Here is a 23,125-nt window from a genome sequence, read left to right as displayed (position 1 = left end):
GAGGGAAGGTCTGAGAGAGGGAGGACTTTGCCACTTCCCAAACCATCCTGTGTCTGCTCACCAGGGGTCCAATAGCCACAGGTGTCTGAGATTCAAAACAGGGCTTTGCTAAATAACTATTTGTGGAAGGTCCTACGATGCGGCCCCATCCTCTCCACTCTGGGAAGAAAGGCTGGTGGACCTCACAGCAGCACTTCTTGGGATGAGGATGGAGGTCTTTCTGGGCAGATAGGCCTGGTGATCCCATCTTCCTGGGTTTCCTCCTTCCTCACGCCTCACTCCTTACTCCTCTGGCATTTTAGCTGGAAAAGTTAGATTTTCCTGTGGCTCTGCCCAAGGCCGCCTTCTCCTGTCTCACTCGCTCCCTCCTGAGGTGAGATCATTCACTCTCAAGGAGTATCTCCAGCCTCCTCCCACGCCATACACACACACACACACACACACACACACTCCAGATGCATTCATCTATCCAGTTGCAACTGGACACCTACACTTAGAGGAATCACAGCCTCCTTCAACTTAACATGCCCAAAATGGAACTCGCCAATTTTCCCCAGACCTGGTGCTCTTCAGTATTCCCACCTCAGTAAACAGTACTTCTTAACTTCCCTGCGTCCAATCCATCTTATAAGTTCTTCCTTCAGATGGTAGCCGAAACCTGTGCACCTCTCACCATCAACTGGGTCACAGTCACTCCTCACCTGGATTGCCCCTAACTCATCTCTTGCCTCTGCCCCCGGCCTCCTGAAGTCCACCCTCCTCACAGAAGCCAGAGTAATCTTTTAAAACATAAATCAGAGCAGGCACTCTCCTGACTTGAAATCCTTCTCTTGGGATAAAAATGCACCATGGGTATCCTACACCACAGGTGTCAAACTCATTTTCACCGGGGGCCACATCAGCCTGGCGGTTGCCTTCAAAGGGCCAAAATAATTGTAGGACTGTATACATGTAACTACTCCTTAACTGTTAAGGAGTTGAAATTACAGTCCATCCTTCTTAGGCAACCGCAATGCTGATGTGACCCCCGGTGAAAATGAGTTTGACACCTCTGTCCTACACCATCTGCCTGCTCTACCCCTCAGCCTCGTTTCACTCCCACTCACTCTGCTCACCACAGAAGAACCTTCTGCTCCGGCTCCCTGCATTACTCGGCTTCACGTTCCAGAACATTCTCTCAGCTATCCCTAAGGCTTCCTCCTTTTCTTCCGGGACTGAACTCCAATGTCCCTTTCCTAGCTCTATATAAAGAAACCTTCCCTCCCCCTTAGATTTTAGGCACTGTCCTGTTTATTGCCAGTTCTCTCTTCCCCTGCCCCCAAGACCAGAAGCATCACACACGTAGTTTACACTGTATTTCCAGTGTCTGCTAGGCTTGGTGGTCACAGATGTTTGTTGAAAGAATTAATTTCCAGATGGCAATTTTACGTGTTTTAAATATCCTTAGTTGGGACCTCACTGGTGTAGCTCGGTGGATTGAGCGCGGGCCTGCGAACCAAAGGGTCCCTGGTTCGATTCCCAGTGGGGGCACATGCCTTGGGTCCCCTGTGGCGCGTGCAAGAAAGGCAAACACACATTGATGTTTCTCTCCCTCTCTCCCTCCCTTCCTCTCCCTCTAAAAATTAAATAAAATAAATATCCTTAGTGGGCAAAATTAAAAGCTGTCAATTCTGTTGTGGTTCATCATTTTAAAAACATTCGTCAGGGCCTGTTGTAATAGATGAACTAACTCAGCCCCTCCCCACCCCCCAGCTGTTCTAAGGACAGCAGAAGAGGGAGAGAGGGGGAGGGAGAGGTGTAGTGATGTGGATGGTTGGCTGGGTGGGTGGCCCAGTGGACGCTTGCATGAGCGAGTGGATGGATACACTCTGGAAAAGTAAACCCAGCGTCCTGAGACTGTGTTCGCTTCCCTAGACCGCTCACCTGGCGGGGTCACGGAGGGGATACTTCAGGGCAGACGGGCGCGGTGGGTGGCGGGGGTCCGCTCCCCTGGGTGTCCAGCAGAGACGTCCTCAGTTTCCCACCCAACACTCACGCACTTCCGCGGGCCCCGGGCCGGCACAGCTGCGCCTCCTGCCGGCGCGCGCGCTCAGGTGGACGCGCCCCAGGCCCGCTGCGCCGCTGGCGCGTGTGCGCGCAGGTGAGCGCCCCGCCCCGCCGCACTCCGCCCCGGGCTTGGCCACCTGCCTGGGAAACTTGTGGTGACTGTTGCCCGCGGGTCGCTCGGGGGCGGGGACGCGGCGACGAGCCATGGGAGGTACGTCGGGGGCTCGCGAACCCCGGACCCGGCCGAGAGAGCGGGACCCAGACCGGCCGTCCCGCCCGAACGCAGACCGCCACCCTGAGCGACAGCGGGACCGAGCCGCGGACCGGCGCAGGGAGAGAAGCGGGGACGAGCGGAGGGACGGGGACCGGGACCCCCGCCAGGACAGACACGGGGTCCGGGCCCATCGTCCAGACGAACAAAGAGTTTGGGAAAAATCCCGCCAAAGCCGCACGCGGGACGGACCCCGGGGGCCCACCTGGGACGCAGCCCCGCCCCCCTGGCCGGCGCCCTGGGAAACCCTGGAGTCACCACCCCACGGGAAGGAGGGCGCCAGGCTCCGCGGACTGGAAAGGTGAGGTGGGGCTGCGGGCGGGGGCGGGGACGTCGGCGCTGGGTCCCAGGCCAGGCTGCGCTGCTCTGGTGCCCTCGGGCCACTTACAGGAAGTCGGGTTAAAGGAAGACAGTGCCATTCCCTTGCCCTCTTTGAGGTGACTTGGGAGGGAAGGAAAACCTTAGGGTGCCCCACTTCTTGACCTGAACCCAATTAATAACGTAGAAACCATCCTATTAGCAGTGTCAGAGCCAGGGGATCAGGTTAGGAGATAGAGAGGACTTCAGGACAGGGAAGGGGTGGGAAGGAGATTAGGTAGTTGGGGTTAACCTGAGGCCCCTCCCTTATCCCCGACCACGTGGTCACAGGACTGTTTGCAGGGGTGTCCAACCCTCAGCCTTTGGGCCCCAAGGGGCCCAGGATGGCTATGAATGAGGCCCAACACAAAATCGTAAATTTTCTTAAAACACTATGAGATTTTTTTGTGATTATGTGTCACAATGCATTTAACGTGGGGCCCAAATAACGCCAGAAGGTTGGATGATCCTGGAGCCTTATGGTTTCAGACCTTCTTCCTGTGTTCCAGAATAAGCCTTCCTCAAAGTCCCCATTTCTTGGAGTCCAGGGCCTAATAAAGTCAGCCCAATATCAAGTTAATAGTTTCATGTGTAACCACTTATAGGGGTATATGTATTTCAAAAACAAACAGCTGGAAGAAGCTACACTTCTAACCAAATAACTAAATCTACCCCCAAACTACACATTAAAAGTCTTTCTGGATAGCCTCCTTCAGATCCCATGATGATTCCAGAACCCAGACACCCCCTTCCTTTCTGTCTGAGCAAAGGTTGCCTTCCCTGCCTGGTGGAACAGTGAGTTCCCATGAAGCCTTGTGAGTTGAAAGCACCGTGGTATCTGGGAGACCCTGTGAGCTGGGAGAGGGTGGGGATGGAAAGCAGGACAGGAGGTGGACCTAGACTCCAGCGAACATCCCATCCAACTCCACAGTACTACTGAGTTCCCAGGTCGTGTGCCGGTCCAACAAGGGGACAGGACCTGGAGTGATGACTTCCTTCTGGTTTTTGACGCCTGCCTACATCTGTAAGAAGGAGTCAGGTTCATCTCTGCTGTAGGAGTTGAGAATTTAGGCCCAGTCTCTCTCCCTGTTGTGTCCACACAGCGGGAAAGCTGCTATCCTGAGTTTATATTACATTATCTAAAACCAACTAGCTGACCTATGACAAAAGGTGTGCCCCGATAGAGTCACAGGGACTAGCTGTTGTTTGCCTGATTAAAGCCGCATTGCATTGCAACGGTGTGACCTGGGAAGAAACAGAGCTACCTTTTCCCCAGCCTGGGCACTAGAGTCTTGTGAAGGCAAACTGGTTTCAAGGTGACCTGGTCCATGCTGACCTGAGAAGCTCACGATGGCAGGTCCCGGCTACCTGGCCAGATGGCATCTCCAGGCTGACAAACCATCATCAAAGTCAGTGCTCAGAATTACAGGAATAAGTAATGGGGGTAGTTAGTTGAGTTGGGCCAAGTATTTGGATGCCCTCCAGGGTCACTAACCCAGAGGATTCCCAGGAGTATGGAATACTACAGCAAACTTTGTTTCTGTTGTGTACATTGTTTGAGTTCTGGACCCAGCATGAGGTGTCCAGATTCTAACTCTGAACAAGCTATTGAAATTGAGGCCCCTAATGGCCATGCATGTTTTCAGTTACAGCGAACCCACTGCAGGGAGACACCTGCCCTCGAACCCCAGGCCTGGACGAGAGGAAGTGGAATACTACCAGTCGGAAGCTGAAGGGCTCCTGGAATGCCACAAATGCAGATACTTGTGCACGGGGAGAGGTGAGCCATTTTGGCCATTTACTGTCACTGGTGGTTCCAGAAGGGATCTGACCTGCTGAAGCAAAAGTTCAAGCAGACTTGGGTTCCTAGCGTTTTCGTTTCCATGCCTGCATGCAGTTCTTGTTTTCTAAAAAAACACGAAGGTAGAAATGTCTGAAAGGTGCAGCTAGGTTTCCAGTGCTTCTCCTCAAAGTTCCCCAGCGTCCGGTGAGGCAAGCAGCCATGTCTGCAGTTTTAAGCCCCAGGGGAATTTCAGGGGTCTACAGGTAGAGCCAGCTATGAGCTGCCAGCTGCAGGAGCTGAACTAGAGAGGGAAGTCACCTGGAGGGAGCAGCTGGGTTGCAGTTCATGACAAGAGATCTAATGCTCAAACATTCCATCATGGCTTTTAAACTTTGTTGCACACACAGTAAGGAATGTATTTTACATTCAGACCAAGCTCACACACACGTGTCATGAAATAATACCTAGCCTATTACATATCAAGTACATGGATAATTTCTATTCTATTCTGCTTCATTAAAAACAAACAAAAACCCAAAACCACACTTTTAATACCTGACCCAGAGTGTGAAAAACACTTAAATAACATCCTGTGCCAGCTTCAAATGTTGTTTCCCAGAGTTCCCCTGCTAGCACCAGTCTGGGCCTTGCCAGCTATGAGGAAAATCTGGTTTGTCAGGGTGATCCCTGCTGGCTCACATGATTGGTTGAGAAGTTTTCCTAGGTTGCGTATGAGTAAGAGGGATTAATTTCTCAGCCTAAGGGAGAGAAATCATGGAACTTATACCTGAAAGTGTATTTCAGGATGATTACAATGATATACATGGTTATAGGATTATATGGGACCTTCACTGCAGAGCTCTAGGCGATCCTGGACCAAGAATCCTCACTGTACTTTACACGCTCAGGCACAGCCTCATTGCTTTTAACTGCTCTCAACAACTCCTGGGGCTCAGCAAGGTACAGCGAGTCAACACAGTTACACAGTGTGAAGGGAAAGAGCTGGAATTGAAATTCAGAGCCTGACTCCGAGGCCTGAAATGGTTTACTGTGTTTACTATTTTTTCTTTATTTTTATTGTCGACACTATTACAGGTGCCCCATTGCCCCCCCGTGCCTGCCACCCAGCCCTATCCCCCCTTCCCTCTGGCCATGGCCACAGTGTTATGAGTTATGCATGTATGTTCTTTGGCTGGTCCTTTCTTCTTTTCTTGGTATATAAATAATAGGAATAAGCCAGGTTAATAGGTTTCTCTACAAAGGTTTTCGTCTGTGGTTGATTTACCAGGAGGAGAGGGCAGAGTTTGAGGCTCCTGGCAAAAACACACCTTGATTTACCTTTGATTGCTTCTGGCTGTTTGGCTTTGGGCCCAGAGGTTGGGTTTCTGAATTGGGATAGTGAAAGAATGGCTCAGCGGCCAGAAACTAACCAATGAGGGCTTGTAAAGATCCCTGGACACGCAGAGATCCATGTAAGTACCCAGTATGGTGTCGTGCTGAGAGAAACGGCCACTGAACACCAGGAACTCAAGCAGGAAGTGCGTGCCTGGGTAAAGGTAACCCGTCTTAGCGTATACCTTTTATGATTTCTTTTCCTTATCAGTGAATTCATGTCCTCCTCCAGCAAACTGGCAAAAGTGGGAGGCAGATGTGGCTCCCTCCAGCCTCCAGGGCAGACCCTGAAGTTTGGGCTACGAGTCACCCTAACTTAGGACAGTCAGTGGATATCAGATCACCAGGAATCCTGTCTCTGTGTAGGTTGGGCTCATACATTATTTGGAGAGACTGGTGAGGAGTTACGTGTCCCCTGGGGAAAAAAGTACATTTCCTTTTCCCCTCCTGGCCCCCCAATTTGCATTGGGAGCAGCTTCTCCTTTCCCTTTTGTTCATTCCCTCTTCTCCCTTAGTACTCAAAGTGTCACAGAGAAGATCACTGGAGAGCTAGACCAAAGTAACAAACAAGGAAGCGGTAAAAAATAACTAACTAAACAAACCTGATGATGTTTACGTTCAGTTAATAGCCTTACTTGCAAAGCATCTTTAAAAGTTTAATTTCATGCCCTGACTGATGTGGTTCACTGGATTGAGTGCCAGCCTGCGAACCAAAGGGTCGCTGGTTTGATTCCCAGTCAGGGCACACGCCTGGGTTGTGGGCCAGGTCCCCATTAGGGGGCATGTGAGAGGCAACCACACCTTGATGTTTCTTGTGGTCACACTGGAAAGATTCAAGGGGGACAGTTGTGGGTTTTATTTCCCCAATTAACATTCTTGATCCCCCCTTTTAGGTACTTATTTAGTACCCTAACCCATTAGTTATCTGGACTGAGTTCACGCCAAGATTCCAAACCACATTTGACTTTAACAGTTTAACTCATGAACCGATCTGAAAGATTCAGCCCAGGTCAGAGGAAGGAATGACCACAAATGAACTACTGCTTCTTGAGAAAGAGAGGAGACTTATCAGGGAGCCAGACTCCTTCAAGGGGCGAGGAAGTCCTAGAGTGTCTCTGAGCCTTTGTTTGTACAAACAGACACCACCAGACATCCATCCCAGCCCTGGTGATTCTTTTCTACTTCTGTTAAGCCTAAAGCAGGAACAAGGGGCTTGTGGGAGGACTCGTCCTCCCCACACTGCATTAAGAAATATATAGCAGATATTTGCTCCCATTAGTAAAACACTGGGAAAAATCTAAATGTCCTTTACTAAAATCATTGTGATATTCTTTACATCCTTTAACATTATTAGATAGACATATTTTTGCTGAGATTGAAAAAAATGTTCACACTATACTCTTGAGTGAAAATATAGGTTATGTATATAGTAGATAGAATAGGACCCTGTTCTTACCTAAACAAGCAAATAAACAATGGCAAAAATTATGCACTTTTGACAGAAAAGTCCAGAAAAAAACCCTGTGTTTTAAAAAAATTATTGGTTGGAATTTAGGTAATTTTTTACATTATATATTTTTGTTTTATCTACATTTTTTGTAAGCATATATTACACTTATAATTAAAACAATACTGCTATTTGTACTTCAGAGGAAAATTTTAGAGTATAAGGATATTTGAGCCCTGGCCAGTGTGACTCAGAGTGTTGTCCTGTAAACCTAAAGGTCACTGGTTCGATTCCCAGGCAGGGCGTATGCCTAGGTTGTGAGGTCAGTCCCCAGTAGGGGTGCATAAGAGAGGCAACCTATCAGTATCTCTCACATCGTTGTTTCTCCCCCTCTCCCCCCCGCCTCCCCACTCTCTAAAGATCAATAAACATGTTCTTGGGTGAGGATAAAAAATTAATAATAAAAGGGTAATAGTTGAGAGTTTATCATTTCAGTTAAAGGATGTGTAGATGTAACACAGCCTCACATGTAGACCCAATGGCCCCGGGCACAAAATCCAGTTCTCAGACAACCTGGGAGACGCAGACGGCCGGACCTCAGAGTCCGCGGACCCACTGGGACCCTCGCAGCATGCACAGCTCCCAGCTCAGAAGCACTCAGCTTTACATGCCGAGAAGAAGCCGCTGCATGCTGAAGAGTACATAACTGTATGATTCCATTAACCTGGAATTCTAGAAAAGGCAAACCTATTCCTAATGGCAGAAAGCACATCGGTGGTTGCCTGAGGAGGAAGGTGAGGGATGGGCTGCGAAGGCCCCCTTTCTAGAGGACATTCAGGCAGATGAAATGGTCTGTACCTTGATGGTGATTACATGCCAAAACAAACTATGTGTAACGTGGATCGTTTTGTTGAGTACGAGTTATAGCTCAGTAAAGGTGATTTTAAGGAAAGCAACCAGCTTTGGTGGAAGAGCTGGAGCTCTTTGCTTGTCCTTGGTAAGGGTGCCAGGGGCCCTGAAAGAATCCAGCTCCGGGAAAACATCGTGGCCCAGATTTGCCCTTGAGGAAAGCAAAGTCACACTTTAAAAAACATACTCACTGAGTTAAAGTCTGAGAACAGTAAAACCAGTTATTTTCTTTAACTCCGTAAGTCTGTGGGTTTAATTAACTTAATTGCTCTTACTTCTAATACATGTGAACCATGGTTAACATTTTGATGTACATCTTCCATACTTTCTTTAACTTCATGATATTTTTTTAAGTTCTGTACTATGATTTCCTTGAAACTCGGAGACATCTCTTTCAAACTGAAGACAGCCACAAAACAAGTCTAAAGAGGAGATAACTATTGTTTAGTCTTTTTCTCAAGGAAGGGCTGGGGCAAAGAAAGTTCTTGCCTTCCATATAGGAGCCTTTCTTTCTACTCGCTGGCCTCCTCTCTCCCACCATTGTCCTGCACCCCACCACCCGGGGCAGGCTGCTTTGCTCTTTTTGAGAGTTACTCTTCTCAGGCCAAAGTCTCTCTGACCTCATCTCTGGATACCACAGTTCCTGCTACCATCTAATGCAGCTTCAGCTGTTCGGGCCTCCCAGGGGCAGAGTAAAGAGCCAGCTGTGTTTGAGCTGCCGTGGGGAAGATAGCCTCAAGGTGGGCATCTCTGAGTGCAAAATCGCACCTCTCAAAATGGTAATGCGCCCTTCTTTTGCAGCCTGCTGCCAAATGATGGAGGTTCTCCTGAACTTGCTGATCCTGGCCTGCAGCTCTGTATCTTACAATTCCACGGGGGGCTACACGGGCATCACCAGCCTGGGGGGCATTTACTATTACCAGTACGGAGGGGCTTACAGTGGGTTCAGCGGGGCTGATGGGGAGAAAGCGCAGCAGCTGGACGTGCAGTTCTACCAGCTAAAGCTGCCCACGGTCACAGCGGCAATGGCCTACAGTGGAGCCCTCATGGCCTTCTCCTGCCTCCTCATCACCGCGGGTGTCCTGCGGGTCCCGTGGCATTGCCCGCTGTGGCTGCTGGTGGAAGGCTTGCTGGACGTGCTCATCGCAGGGGCGTACGTGCCAGCTCTGTACTTTTACTTCCACTCGCTCTCCACTGCCTACGCCTCTCCTGTGTGTAAGGAGAGGGAGGCGCTGTACCAGAGCAAGGGCTATCATGGCTTCAACTGCACTTTCCACGGGGGAGATATAGGAGCCGGCATCTTTGCTGCCCTGGGCATTGGGGTCTTTGCCCTGGGGGCCGTGCTGGCCATCAGAGGTTACCGAAAGGTCAGGAAGCTCAAAGAGAAGCCTGCAGAAATGTTAACGTTTTAGGCTTTTTAAAACCTGCCAAATTTAAGTGATGTAAGTTACTCTGAATCATGGTCTTCCTTGGGACATGCTGTTGAACTTGCCAGGCTTGAAATGTAACAGGGCAGCTTTGGTATCTTGGGTGCAGCTCCAGGTACATGGACTGTTACTCTCTTATGTAATAAGCCTGGTTCTGGAGTCCTCTGTTGGTGAGGGACTAACCAAAATTATTTTTAAAACAAAAACTGGAGCCCAAGACTCACAAGGTAAAGGCATACGCTGCAGTGAAGTGTACTTCTTAATTCAATAAAGGGAGACAACCAAGTGAATTTAAAGAACATTATCTTCAAAGTTCATGAAAAGCCACCTAGACATGAGACATTTCAGCCCGAACTTTTCTAACACATCTGTCTTAAGCAGAATTTCTTCCACTGAGCTCTGTGGTCCTTCACTTCCTTCATGCTTTGAGCAGAGGGGGTGGGATGCTGGGGAGAGTACTCCTGTAAAATTTAGGTTGGAGGTAGGCGTGGGCTGAGGAAACAGGGATCAGATTAATTCACTGGCTTGCAAAGAAGGGATTCTAACACGCCCCTTACCATGGCCTTGAAAGCTCAATAAGTGTTTTGTACCTCTTACAAATGTACCATTGTACAAAGAATAACACCCGACATCTGGAATTCAGGATCCATCCAGAATAAAAGAATATAAACTCTTCCCCAACAGAAGAATGCTACTTTTGGCCGGCAACTTCATGGGTTGTTACATGCTAAATTATGACTTATAATGCATTACAGTATATTCTTGGTACAAATGAGTATGTTCTTTGCTTTATGAGAATCTAATAAAAATCCAAAGAAAATTTTAATTTAGAGGTGATGGTTTTCTTTACATTTATATTATTCCCTTAAATACAGGCAACATCACATTTAAAAATGAGTTCCATTTGGGTTTAAAAAAGGAAATAAGAGTGTGTGTGTGTGTATGCTTGTATATGATTAGAAAATTTCTTGAATACATAAGAAAACATTAACAATATTTACTTCTGAAGATTTAAAATTTTCATTTTACGCATGGCTGCCCATGTATTAGTTTTATTTTAGGTTAAAAAATAATAATTTGACCTGCTCTCCTCGGTTTTTTCACATTTGCAATGCAAAGGCAGAAGTAGATGTATAATTAAGCAGAGTATTAAATGATCAGCCACAAAAGCAGCATCACTGAGAAAGACACTATTTACAACAGAAATCTCGCATCTTTCAGTCTCCACTTCCCTCTGTAGATCCCTCTGCTCTCTTCCCAAGCGACTTGTACCCTCTCACCATAGAAATAAACTGCTCGCTCTGGCCAGCCTCTTTCTTTCCTCCGATGTCTGTGACTGCTTCTGCACTAAAAGCATGCTTACAGGTACCTGGGCCGGACTGATATTGATAGCTGAGCCAGGCTAGGCCGGCTGGTACTGTGACGTTGTTCAGTAGCCATATTCCTTCCACAGACCCAGTACCACTGGACCCGGCAAAAGACCATTATTCCTCTCAGTTGTCACAGTCCGAGGGTTGGTTGACAAGACCTAGATTTATTCCATTTCAGCCAGGCAGATATTTGCCACATGGGTTATGACTCCACTGTTTTGACAGAATCGGTCCCAGAAGGCAGCGTTCAGGTTTCTACATCTTGTCGTGGGACGGTATTCCTGTTTCTCCACGGGGGGCGGGGGAGGGGGGAGACAGTAACGTGTGTATGGAAGGAACATCAAGACAGAGAAAGTTGTTGGGCAGGGGAGTTCACCGCCCCCTCCCTGAGAATTAGAATGATATCTGGGTCAATTCACTCAGGAGTGGCCAGCAGCTTCAGTGCCTGGGCGGAGAGTGGGCAGCTCCCATCTGCTGTTCTTTTCAGAATTAAATAAGAGGAATGTAGCTTCTTAACTGTCAGAGCCCTTGACCGCTGTGTCCCATGGACCTCCTAGGAATTCGAGTGGGCCCCGCAGGAGATAGGATCTGCAAGCCCAGCAGCTGTTGCCTAAGTATGTCAGAGATACTGGGTTTCAGCCACCCGGTTCATAAACTTCGTGGTGTACCTTATATATTAGAGGGTTTTCCTGATTTCTGAGGAGTTGTGCTTTCTGTAAATTCATCCTGTTCTTAATGTCCCACTAAGACCCTTCCATTTTATAAATGTTATTGTGTAGCATCACCACCCACTTGTATAGCGTTTGTGATTTTCCAAGTATTTTCATGTTCTTGCTTTTATTTGGGCCTTGCCATAGCCCTATGGGATAAGACAGGCAGGCATTTTCTTCATTGACAGATGAAGTGTCTGAGGCAGTGGCTTGGGCCAAGGTCACAGGCAGTAAAAGCAGGGACGTGAACCTGGCGTTCCCACTCCAGGTTCATATGCTTTTCTCTCTTAGTTCAGTCTCTGAACCCTGAGAGAATGGCGGGAGACCTTCTCCTAGAAGTACGCCTTGAAGACCCTGGGGCCTCTCTCAGTTATAAATGAGAGTTGACCTTGGACGAGAAGACATTCATCTCCTTTCACCTGTTGGTTCCTGATGCCCCGACACTTATAGGTTCCTTAAACGTGTAAGAACCCCCGAGGAGACAGCCTCAGTGTCCGGAAGTAGGGTCCTGAATAGACTGGTACACCCACACAGCGGGGCTGGATGGAGGCCCTGCAGCAAGCAATGTGGACCCTGCAGGAGTGGATCTGAAAACACCTCCGGGAAGCCTAAGTGAAAAAGCAAGATGTAAAATGTGTGGGGTGTGCTTCCTTGTGAAAAAAGCCAGGAAAGGGGGAGTGAAAGGCAGGTTTGAGTGTGCTTTTATTTGCATAAGGGAACACGGGAAGTTTTATTAGAGAATCGTGAAGGTGGCTGGGGGTAGAGAACAGGGTGGACAGGGGCATGAGCGATTTTTTCTCAGTTCATACCTTTTTACGTCATTTTTTAAAAAAAACTTTAAAATGTGAAATATAGATTCATGTTGCAAAAAATTACACAGAGATCCTGTGCACCCTAAACTCAATTTTCTCCAATGGTAACATTGTGCAAAACTATAGTATTTTACATGTGCTCATGTCTGCATGTGTGGTTCCATGCCGTTTTATCACATGGGAGTCGTGTGACCACCATCATAATCAAGTATAAAACTCTTCCATCATCAGGCATCGCTTGTGCCCCTTTTACAGTCCCACGCAACCCCTGTCCTCCCCCATCCCCCAGTATCCACGCTCTGTTGTTCTCCATCTCTACTGTTTTGTTGCTTTGAGACAGGTCATACAGTACGTAACCTTTTGAGACTGGCTTCCCCCCCCCCCACACTCATCATAATTACCTTGAGACCCATCCAAGTTACCTATATGAACGGTTTCTTTCTTTTTATTGTTGACTTGAATATTCCTTGGTATGGATGTACTGGATTGTTTAACCATCGCCCACTGAGGGGCATGTCGATTGTTTCTGATATTTGGCTATTACAAATAAACCTACGGTGAACATTTGTGCACATGTTTTTGTGTAGACCTAAGTTTTCATTTCTTTAGGGTGAGTTCAGGCACAAAGTTGTAGGGTCACATGGTAAGTGTATGCTTAGTTAAAAAAAAAAACAACCTGCCAAAAGGCCCAGGCCTGGTAGTCAGTTGGTTAGAGCATCATCCCAATACACCAAGGTTGTGGGGTGGTTCTCTGATTAGAGCACACACAGCAATCAACCAATGAATGTATAAATAAGTGGAACAACAAATAAATGTTTTTCTCTCTCCCCCTTTCCCTCTCTCTTCCCCTAAAGTCAATAAATAAAAAGTTTAAAAACTGCCAAAAAATTTCCCAGAGTGATGGGAATCAATTTTGATTTTTGAAACATATGAACTTTGAAAAGCAAACCAAGGCCAGCTGTGCATCTCTAGCCTGACCTTCACAGTTTTCCAGGGTGAGTGACTCCAGTGCTAAATCCCAAATCTCTCTCCTCCTAGGTGTGGTACAGATAGTGGAGGTGATACTGAATGGGATGGTTCTCATGTGTATCGTGGCTTCCTACTTTGTCCTTGCTGGATTCAGTGCCAGCTTTACCAGTGGTGGCGGCTTTGGGAACAACTATTACTCACCATTTGAGGGCACCGAGCTGGAGCAGGTTCGGCAGCTGGACCAGCAGTACACAGTCCTCCGGGCACCCCTGATCTACGGTGGCGTGGCTGTTTCTCTGGGGCTGGGTGTCCTCACCATGGGTGTTTTACTCCAAGGAGCCAAGAGTCCAACCAAACTGCCAAGGAAGTGGCTTCTCCTGGAGGCCACCTTCAGCCTCCTGGCAGCAGTGGGCTACTGCATAGGCATCGGCATTTACCTCCATGTAGCCTTGCGGATCAACGCTACAAACACTTGCAAAATGAGAGAGAGGCTCTATGCTCGCAAAGGTCTCACCTGGATGAACTGCCAGCTGGCAGGCACTGATGGAGCAGCAGCCACCTTTGCTTGTCTTCTGGTGATAATGTACGGAGCCAGCGTGGTGCTGGCTCTGCGGAGCTACCGAGAACAGAAGCACCACAGAGACAGCCGAGAACAGCACAGGAATCAGGGTGAGGCACCGGAGTATCTGTGGTCTGGAACGCTCTGAGATCTTCTGGAACCAAAGTGTCAACCCACCCTCCGTTTCTCTCAGAAAAATGGGCCCTTTAAAAATTGCACATGGACAACTGATGTTTCACATACCTGCTTTTGTAAATGCTCTCTTTGGTACCAATGCAAAACTAGATGGTAGTCTCATTTTTCTATCAATAAGCTTTTCAAGCTCAGAGCTTGAAAAAAAATCTTCACCTTTGCTACAAAAACCAGAAGTTTGGGTATGCCATTATGGTATGGCTCCCATTCCAAAGGCTCAGGTAATGATAATGATGGCTAAGTAGCCAGAGACATTCTGAAAGTTGAAAACTACACACCAGGCCCAGCATTACAACAGAAATGTTGTAACTATTTACCTGTCTTAACTATTTAAAGTTACCAAAAGAAATATGCCGTTTTCCCTCAGACCTGGTCCCTGGGGAATGACTTTTAAAGCAGTTGTGTGATTAAATTCTACAGGAGCAATTACAGTCTGACCCCCTTCTAGAGGGAAAACTGTTCTGCCCCCAGGGGCACCGTGTTGCCTAGATTTCAGGGAGCCTCCTTCCATCAGAGATGGGAGGCTGGATTTCTGATATGCGAAGAGAGATTTTCAGCACGCATGTTCTTCAAGATTCCTGCGTTAGGGCTGAGAGAAAATGTCTTGTTTTGCCAGCATTCCAAGTTAGTTTCTTTTTTGTGCGAGTCATTCAACTTTCCTGAAATATGTTTCTTAAATATGAGGCTTCCCAATAGTGTGATAGATAAAAGTCAAACTTCTTAAATGTGTTATTCAACTATTGCAAAGGTGAAGCAGTTAATCTTACTACACTATCAAGGCTTATAGAAGGCTGCTTCACCGCTGCATTCCCCACAAGTGCTCTGTACAGCGACCTTCAAAGGCAGATCGTAGTCATGACTCTGAACTGTTCTTTTAATGTACAGGTCATGAACAGTGAATCTCAAAAATAAAGTTCTTTCAATAATCTTAAAGTTTTATAGCTGTTCTTATACTTGCAAACAGTTTCAGATTTTTAAAATATATTTTATTTACTTTTAGAGAGAGGGGAGAATGGGAAGGAGAAAAACATCAATGTGTGATTGCCTCTCGCATGCCCCCTATGAGGGACCTCGCCCGCAACCCAGGCACGTGCCCTGAGTGGGAACTGAATCGGCAACCCTTTGGTTCTTGCGCAGGCTGGCACTCCATCCACTGAACCACACCAGCCAGCCAGGGTTAGTCTCAAGTTTTCAGTTCGTGTCAGATGCAACTACAAATATACACATTATGTAAAGCATAGGGTTTTTTTCTAATTTTCCTCGTGCTTTTCAATAACATTTTTATATCATTTTGTTATTATAAACAAGATTAAATTATACATTCAAACCAAATTTTTAGAAATTTCTGAGAACAGCAATTTTGACATAAATCTCATTCTTTAATCTACACAGTAAGAAATCAGCAAATGTAATCCTGTTTCAACATTTGCCAAAATGACTGTTAGAAAATTAAGTCAACATCATTTCCTCTAATGTGTTGGCCATTTTAACCCCCCTGCGTGTTTGCTGACTCTTCTCCTTCTCCCCACCCCAGGCCTCAACTCCTCTCTGCCCTGTAATTGTGCCTTCCCACGATCCTCTCGCATCCTTTCAATAGCTGTACCTTAAAGAACCTATCCAAGCGAAGGATCAAAACGGAACCTCATACAGGAATGGGAAATTATCTGAATTATACTTTTACAAAAAGTAAAGCTTGTTGGAGGACACTAACCAACTAGAAATCTACATTGCTAGGTTAAAATACAAACATTTGTGCCACAGAAAGGCACTTCCACTCTATCCTCCCTAGCCCCACAGTTTTCACTTAGCATACAAAACGTTTACCCACAGCAAAAATCAAACCACCCAATCCCTACCACCGCCACCACCCCAAAAAAAATAACCCGTCCCACACACTATTCTTACCTGGCACTTACTCCCCGAAGCATGTCCCTTGTCTGGGTCGTGCTTGATAAAACGAGGACTTTGGCCTCCGACACCCAGACTGCGCCCATGCCCAGCTGGAACACTGCTGCCAGGACCGAGCTCCTCTCAAGTGACCGGAGCCCATCGATCTCCATAATCACAACACCCGACATCTACAGTTTCCACGTCTTATTTCCTACCACTTGTTGAGGAGGCAGGTCAAGATTTATCATTCACATTTTACAGACGACACAGAAAGTCCAAGGTTAAGTGGTTTACGCAATAGCTGACATTTTGCCAACTGCTCCCTATGTGCCAGATCCGCTACTGAGCTAAGGAAGCATTCTGCATCTCATTTAAGCTCACAACTTAAGAGATACTATTATTTCTATTTAACCTTGGAGAGGTTAACTTGCCTACATGCAAACCTTCTATGCAGCAGAAGGAAAACTCAGGACCCCATGAATCACCCTGGAACACGCTGTGACTAATGTACTCTTGTGGCCTTCGGTGTACCAGGGAACTGGTATCACATAAAGCAGAGGACACACTCAGAGAATGTCACCTCTGCCACCTTGGCACTGGGAGGTGTTTGTGTCTCATGGAGCTGAGGTATTCAGAGCAGATGATGGTGTTGAACCCAGTGCACTGAAGGTGCTTAATGAAGATTGTGAACCAACTTCTCAAAATGTTTGTTCTGCTAATGGGGAAACCTGAAAAATGACTTCAACGTGGACTTTATTTGGAGTGAGGCAGGTAATTTTGCTTGAAGTCCAGAGATTTGGGAGACAATCAATGGGGGGAGGAGAGAGGGATAATTTAGAGGTTTACCTAGATTACAAGTGTTTTAGGAGCCAAAGCCCACCAGAATGTCCGAAATTGTAATACCAAAGTCATTATTACATTATATCAAACATGGTGGCCAGATTACCTACTTAGCTCCTCTGTCAACTCCAAGACCTGTTTAAGGAGAGCTGTAGATTGTTTATAATCGAGTTCCCCCGAGTCAGCTAGTCACCTGCATATAAATAAGGACCATGTTTCCTGTCTTTGGATTAAAAAAAAAAACATATACACCAAGTCAGAATATAATGTTTCTTAACATGAAAAAATCTTTATTGCTATTTCGGCTTAAAAGGTGATCAAAAATATTCTGCCCTTAACTCATAGCTTCACAGAGTGGCATGGAATGTGGTCTCACTTGTCATCTTCCCCTGGAGCAAGAAAAAGCAGAAAAAGTCTAATGGTGTTTTTGGTTATGAAACTAACTCTACATACAAGTTAGAGAAAATTACAGTTTCATGCTAAAAATAAAGTATTTATAAAATAACAGATATTCCATTTTAAAACAAAGCCATGAAAAAGATATTCTATTTTATTTTATTTATTATTATTGTTATTGTCATTTTTTACAAACAGTAGATTTGCTGCAACATGCTCTGGCTCATATTATTGAATTAAAAAAGTTAACACATTTCAAAAATATCAAAAATACACTATAATGAGTCTTAGGACTACAATACGACAATGATTGCACAAAACCGTAAGATACGAACTCACTGTCTGGATGACATCCACTGGCAACAGCGAGAGGAAACCCGATAGCATCTGGGAGTGCATGAAATTTGGAGGACAAGGAGCTAGTGTGTGATTGAATGGTCACCAAATGAGGGACACAGAGCAGGGTTCACTGTAGCTGCTTTTCTCAGTCTAGGAAGTGCTTATCCAGCTACGGGCAAAAGTCACTAACCAGAGAGAAAGATTAACTTGCCTCCGTGACTGGGGGAGTCTGAAAGGCCCCACCCAGAAGGAAGTAAAAAGTGACACAGACAGTTCTATAGTGATGCTGCAGTCATCACCAAATGGCTTGGAGACTATTTAATAATTGATACATTTATTGATAACAGCCAAGTGCTCCCTTATGGAAGTCTCTTCATTAATAATTATTGAGTAGATAGAAGTGAGCCCGTGGCTTCCAAGTACCTGCTTTTGCTGAAGGTCTACGTGGAAAGAAGAGTATCACTTGTTATTCAGTAGATCAGCCAAACCCAACTAACTGGCTCCATCTCCTGAAAAACAGCACTCGCTACAAGCAACTGTAATAGCACCCAATGATTACCAAGCTGCTCATGTTGGCTCTTCCGTACACCAGGAAAGTGAACTATAAACTTATTGCACACGTACACTCTACAGCAGTAGAAGAAAGCCTTCCCTTGTGTTTGGAGTGGTAATTCAGTCACTCTATGGTAGCACGGTAGTTTTATGATATACCAGCATTCAAATTTTCATATATATTCCCAATTCACTTGGATTAAAGTAAGAGTACCATGGCTGCCAACACCTGTGTATTTTTCTTTCTTCCATAAGACGCTGAACTGCTCCCATAAGCAGAGTGATGTTCTTGCAGAAATTCCCTTAAACTTTTCTAGTGAATGGGAGGTTCACACAGAGACCTGAGAATCACGCAGAGGCCAGGATCTCTGGACTAGAGATCAGGGGTGCTCTGCCCACCTGGGAAGCACGCCCTCTGGCTAAGTCCTAGGAAGTGGCTTACATTCACCCGGAGACAGACTCCTGTCTTTCACCACCTGACAGTCTAGTCAACACCCGCAACTACTGTAAACAACCTCATAGGTCAAAAGATCCTGTATATTTTTGGTAATGGGCTATGGCCTTTTCACCCTCTGTTTCAATACAGAGCAATTATAGAGGAAAATGAATTAAAGGAAGTTTTTATAAAAAAAATAATAATAATTAGTTTTGGTATAGTCTACATGAAAGGTTTCCAATACAACTTAATGTCACCTGAAAATACATCTACCACACAAAACATCTGGAGTTTTAGAGTTCTTCTGACTAAAAAGTAAATGCATTTACTTCTGGTAAAGTCATTTTAGAATGGGATTTTGTGGTGGTTCCAACAAGTAGGATGGGTAACAAACAGAAGACAAGGAGAGAATTCACAGATAAAGGAAAATTTTTCAAAACCATGCTATTAAAATGGTACATTCCCCGAACAACTTTCTTTCTTAGATAGCATCACTACTTTACCACCGAAGGTCCTGCTGTCTGGGTGGGAAAATGTTTTACATCACCCATCACTATCCTCTTGGGTGTTTCCCTCATTTTCACTTTTCCTTCACTTTTTCCCCATATAAAAATAAGGCAGCAACACACTCTTGTTCCCATCTTTCTAACAGCACCTAAAACTTCGTACGAACCACTACGCTCCCCACTTCGTATCACGACCTGAGTTCTGAAATCCTGCAGTAGCCGACTAGTAGTTTGACACAGGAAGTCAAGTGTTCCCAACAATTTGGGGACTCAAATTCAGATTCTTGAGGGGTCGAACTTCGACAGTCATCAAAGTGTATGGAGTCCCCAAGAGCGTACCCCACCAAACACGCACATGGGTAGGTGGCCTCTGAGAAGGTGAAGATACATTATGACCAACCATTCGTGGACAGGTCACCTGTTTTTCTACTATTGCTTTAACAAAAACACCCCCCCCCCACCCCACATATTTAATGTATATATCAACCATATCTTTAACATTTTTATTTCTCATGATACAAATTAAAAATGGTTCCACTCTACTATCTTTTTAATTGTGAAAGTATTCTAGAAAGTCAAAGCATATTCCCCATTGGGTAATATCAAGCAGTGTCAAAATTTTGCAGGAATAAATAGGAATTCATTTTCCTAAGTAAATATTATAATGGAAAAGGCAACAGAAAAATATGGAAAGAACTGCATTTTTCTAGGGTTACATGGAATGTGCAAAAAAATACAGTAAACCAGGTTTTCTGTCAGCTTAGGACCTTCTTCCTTCTTTCTTGTATTAGTAATTAAGCCCAGTACTCTCAAAGCATGGGACAGGGATAAGCAGTTTTCAGAAGAGTACTCTGTTAGACGTTAAAGAGGTGAGCTCTCAACTCACTTGCAACATTTTAGAAAACCATCCCTAAGCTCCAGAGTAAGAAAAGGAACCTGTCTGACCCCCTGAGCTCCATCCACCCACCCTTCTGTTCTCATTCAGCCTCAGTCTGTTCAGGGTCATCTGCTATAACTCAAGGTTACTTGGATGTGAGTGGCATCCACCCTGTCCCTACATACTAGGAGGCTGACTGCCAACTCCACCACATGTTATGAAGAGGCCAGTCCTCAAATGCCTCTCCTGTGATCTGCTGGGAAATTCCTAGCAGGTGTCACATCTGTCAAGGCGTTTTCCTCTTTTTGGGATTTGGGAGAAGTGGTCTTAGCCTTCACTCCTTTCTCATCTTCATCCCCCAAAGTTTCTCAGGAGTGTTCACAGTCTGACATCCAACAATGAAATCAACTTCCCAGCGCCCCTCCTAGTACCCTCACAGGAGGCTCCAATGCCCGACGGTCATTCTACCTGTGGACAAGGTGCTGGGCTGCCTCTGAGAAGATTGGCTCGAGTGCAGATTTGAAAATAAAAAGTTCACAGTCAATGAAAAGTGCTCTCATTACATTACATACATAAATTATCTATTGATTGGTTCTACATTTCCAATAAAGGTCATTTCGATAGGCTGTATTCTCGTAGAGAAGAACGAAAAGCCATGTGACTAGTCACATCACATCCCCTCAGTTAGGTTGAGACATAAGGTGATTTCTCTGTCACAGAGATCCATCAGCAGCAATCAGTAAAAGGAATTATCAATTATCTTCAGTTATTTTCCTCCACAGAAAGAGTCCCTTTCCTGCCCAGGCAGGCAAATTCTCAAAATTATCCTAGGAGAGAAAGGGTTAATGGCAGGTGGTAGGACATACAGAGCAACATCTGCTTTCTTCCCAATAACTCTGGGAATTCCAATGTAGGTTAAATGTAAAACTTAACACTGTGGGTGTTTACTAGCTTATCTGGAGCGAGACCCTGGTAGCTCTCACAGTACTTGGCTCCAAGTTCTAACCCCCTCATCTATGGTTTAGAAGTGCAGAGGCAAATGCCTCTGGAAGGGTCCCCCACCCTGACACTACACAGGGCCCTGTAACGCTGGGACTCCTGGGGAGGGATTACAGTGCTGTGTCAAACTCCTCTGGGAGCTCGGTCCGATCCTCTTCATTAGGCTCGGGCTCGGGCCTGCTTTCCTGGTGTTGCTTCATTTGCTCCTTCACTTCTTCTTCTAGGTCACGAGGTACAACAAACTGATCCTCTGGCTCCAGCTGAGTGGGGGCAGCAAAATAGCCAGTTTTCTTCTTGGGTGCCTCCGTGGCCACTTCAATGAGGTTCAGGCTGTCTTCTAGGGGTACAATAGAGCCATTGGAGAGTTTCTTTCCATAGAGACAGGAAGTAGAGGGAGACTTCTGTAACTCCATCTTGTCCTTGCTCATGGGCAGAAGTATGCCACTATTCACACTGTTCTGCCTTCGGATCCCAAAAAACAGTCCTCTCCCATGTTCCTCAGGACACGGGGCAGGACGCTTCTCTGTGAAATTGGGGGAGCTCTCAAGATCCCTCCCCCTACAGCAGTGGATATCTACTTCCACCTCCACCTTGCTGCCATTTGTTATGACCCCTTCAACAGGCTGGTCATCGTCACTGTCCAGGCCATTGTCAGACTGGTTACTTGAGAAAGTCGCACAAGAAGGCTGGCGCTGGAAAACCCCAGAGGTGGGTGTTGGATGGAGGCTACAGCGTCTCTCTGGCCTTGGAAGCAAGCCAGCATCCAGGCCAACAGTGTTATGTTCATCAGAAGCAGTGGATCCCACCTCGCTGCTCACCTCTGAAGTGGACATCTCACTGCTGAACTCAGAAGCGATACCACTGCTGGAGGAAGGAGTGGTTGGCTTGGGAGGGTCCTTGATGGCGGTGGTTGAAGCAAATCCCACAGGACCTGGGAGGCTGAGCCCATTTATTTCACAAGTGCAGCCTTCCTCGCCAATGTTCAAATAAACCACCATCGCCCCCACATTGTCCTGACAACCATAGCTCTGGGCTAATGTGCACAGCTTCTTGGCAGCTGTTAATGGGTCTTGTACATGACGTACTGCACTGACAGCTTCTGTATATGACAAGTGTTCCCACAATGCTTTGTTTCCCAGAATCAGCAACTCATCTTGAATGGCAAGTGTAGTGGAAGATATGTGGGGCTTGGGGAGGATCCATGGGTAGAGGTATGTACAGCCCAGCATCCGGGTACAGCAGGTGACCCCATTCACTTTGTTATCCTAGAGACAGTAGAATGCAAATTTTGAAAAACAAGCAACAATTACATACAAGTTATATCTCCCTGGGTCACAATGCTTACAGCTCTACAGTAAAACAGAACTGCCATGTTATGTGGTTTTTCCTGGGATCTGTGCAAGTTTTAATGGACTTACAGAAATAAATGTATAAAATTCTAAAGGGACAAAATATCACATGGTAATTACACTAAATAGTTCAGAGAACTGATGTTGAAACCAGTTAAAATTAAGTGGCTAAAAGGCACCTTGATCTTGAAAGATATTTGCTCTAATGTGAAGTACAGGCCTCAGTATGTCCTTAAATAGAGAAACATCTGTAAGAAAAACAAGAAGCATCACTAGGATTCTCAAAAAGGCCAAAACTGAGATGGGTCATTAAAAATGATTTCTCATTCAAAGGCACAGTTGGTACTGAAAAGATTCAGGAAGGTATTAAATGGCTAAGAGAATTTTTGCAGCTAAAGCATTAAATAATCTCTAAAGATATTTAGCCTAGAAAAGCAAAGTGAAATCTGTAGTAAATTCACCTACTCAGTGAGGACTGTACCAAAAGTGAATAGCAGATCAAGTCATAAGTGATGTAATTCTAAACGTGGAGGAAAAGGAATGGCCCTACTTACAGGTTGGGAATATTCATCTCCCAGGTACTTTAGACTTACTTCTTTTGAAGACAAAACCAAGCAAAACCTCTAAAGCCATTGACATACTTATGTCATATTTACATTCATTCCCTGGGAGAAAATCCTAGCTCTCTCATCCATCA

General features: G+C 45.9%; 2 protein-coding genes across 3 annotated transcripts in view; one reads left to right on the top strand and one right to left on the bottom strand.

Moving 5' to 3' along the window:
* Positions 1 to 2,139: 2,139 nt before the first annotated feature.
* Positions 2,140 to 17,370, top strand: MARVELD3 (MARVEL domain containing 3). 2 transcript variants are annotated; one of them, XM_053915621.2, is made up of 3 exons: positions 2,140 to 2,618; positions 4,321 to 4,454; positions 13,563 to 17,370. In XM_053915621.2, exons 1-3 carry the CDS (start codon positions 2,251 to 2,253, stop codon positions 14,198 to 14,200), a joined length of 1,140 nt encoding a protein of 379 aa, XP_053771596.1. In that variant the 5' UTR covers positions 2,140 to 2,250; the 3' UTR covers positions 14,201 to 17,370. The 2 variants fall into 2 exon arrangements, with proteins under 2 accessions (XP_053771596.1, XP_024411641.2); XM_024555873.2 differs by lacking the exon at positions 13,563 to 17,370 and adding an exon at positions 9,007 to 10,458.
* Positions 17,371 to 17,513: 143 nt separating this feature from the next.
* PHLPP2 (PH domain and leucine rich repeat protein phosphatase 2) overlaps positions 17,514 to 23,125 on the bottom strand; it is a 71,798-nt gene continuing 66,186 nt past the window's right edge. The window contains exon 19 of the mRNA XM_024556111.4: positions 17,514 to 22,344. Within this exon, the coding sequence (XP_024411879.2) occupies positions 21,190 to 22,344 (1,155 nt within the window). The 3' untranslated portion in view covers positions 17,514 to 21,189. The remainder of the gene's footprint in view (positions 22,345 to 23,125) is intronic.

The sequence above is a fragment of the Desmodus rotundus genome, chromosome 12 (genome assembly GCF_022682495.2).
Source record: "Desmodus rotundus isolate HL8 chromosome 12, HLdesRot8A.1, whole genome shotgun sequence".
In the NCBI taxonomy this organism is placed as follows: domain Eukaryota; kingdom Metazoa; phylum Chordata; class Mammalia; order Chiroptera; family Phyllostomidae; genus Desmodus; species Desmodus rotundus.
Note: the sequence above shows the minus strand (reverse complement) of the source record. Positions and strands in the feature narration are given on the sequence as shown.

Excerpts from the sequence above, each read along its gene's own strand:
- MARVELD3 (XM_053915621.2), top strand. The coding sequence starts at position 2,251 with ATGGGAGGTACGTCGGGGGCTCGCGAACCCCGGACCCGGCCGAGAGAG. Across the intron at positions 2,619-4,320 it reads AGGCTCCGCGGACTGGAAAG|TTACAGCGAACCCACTGCAG; the intron begins GTGAGGTGGGGC and ends GCATGTTTTCAG. Across the intron at positions 4,455-13,562 it reads ATACTTGTGCACGGGGAGAG|GTGTGGTACAGATAGTGGAG; the intron begins GTGAGCCATTTT and ends CTCTCCTCCTAG.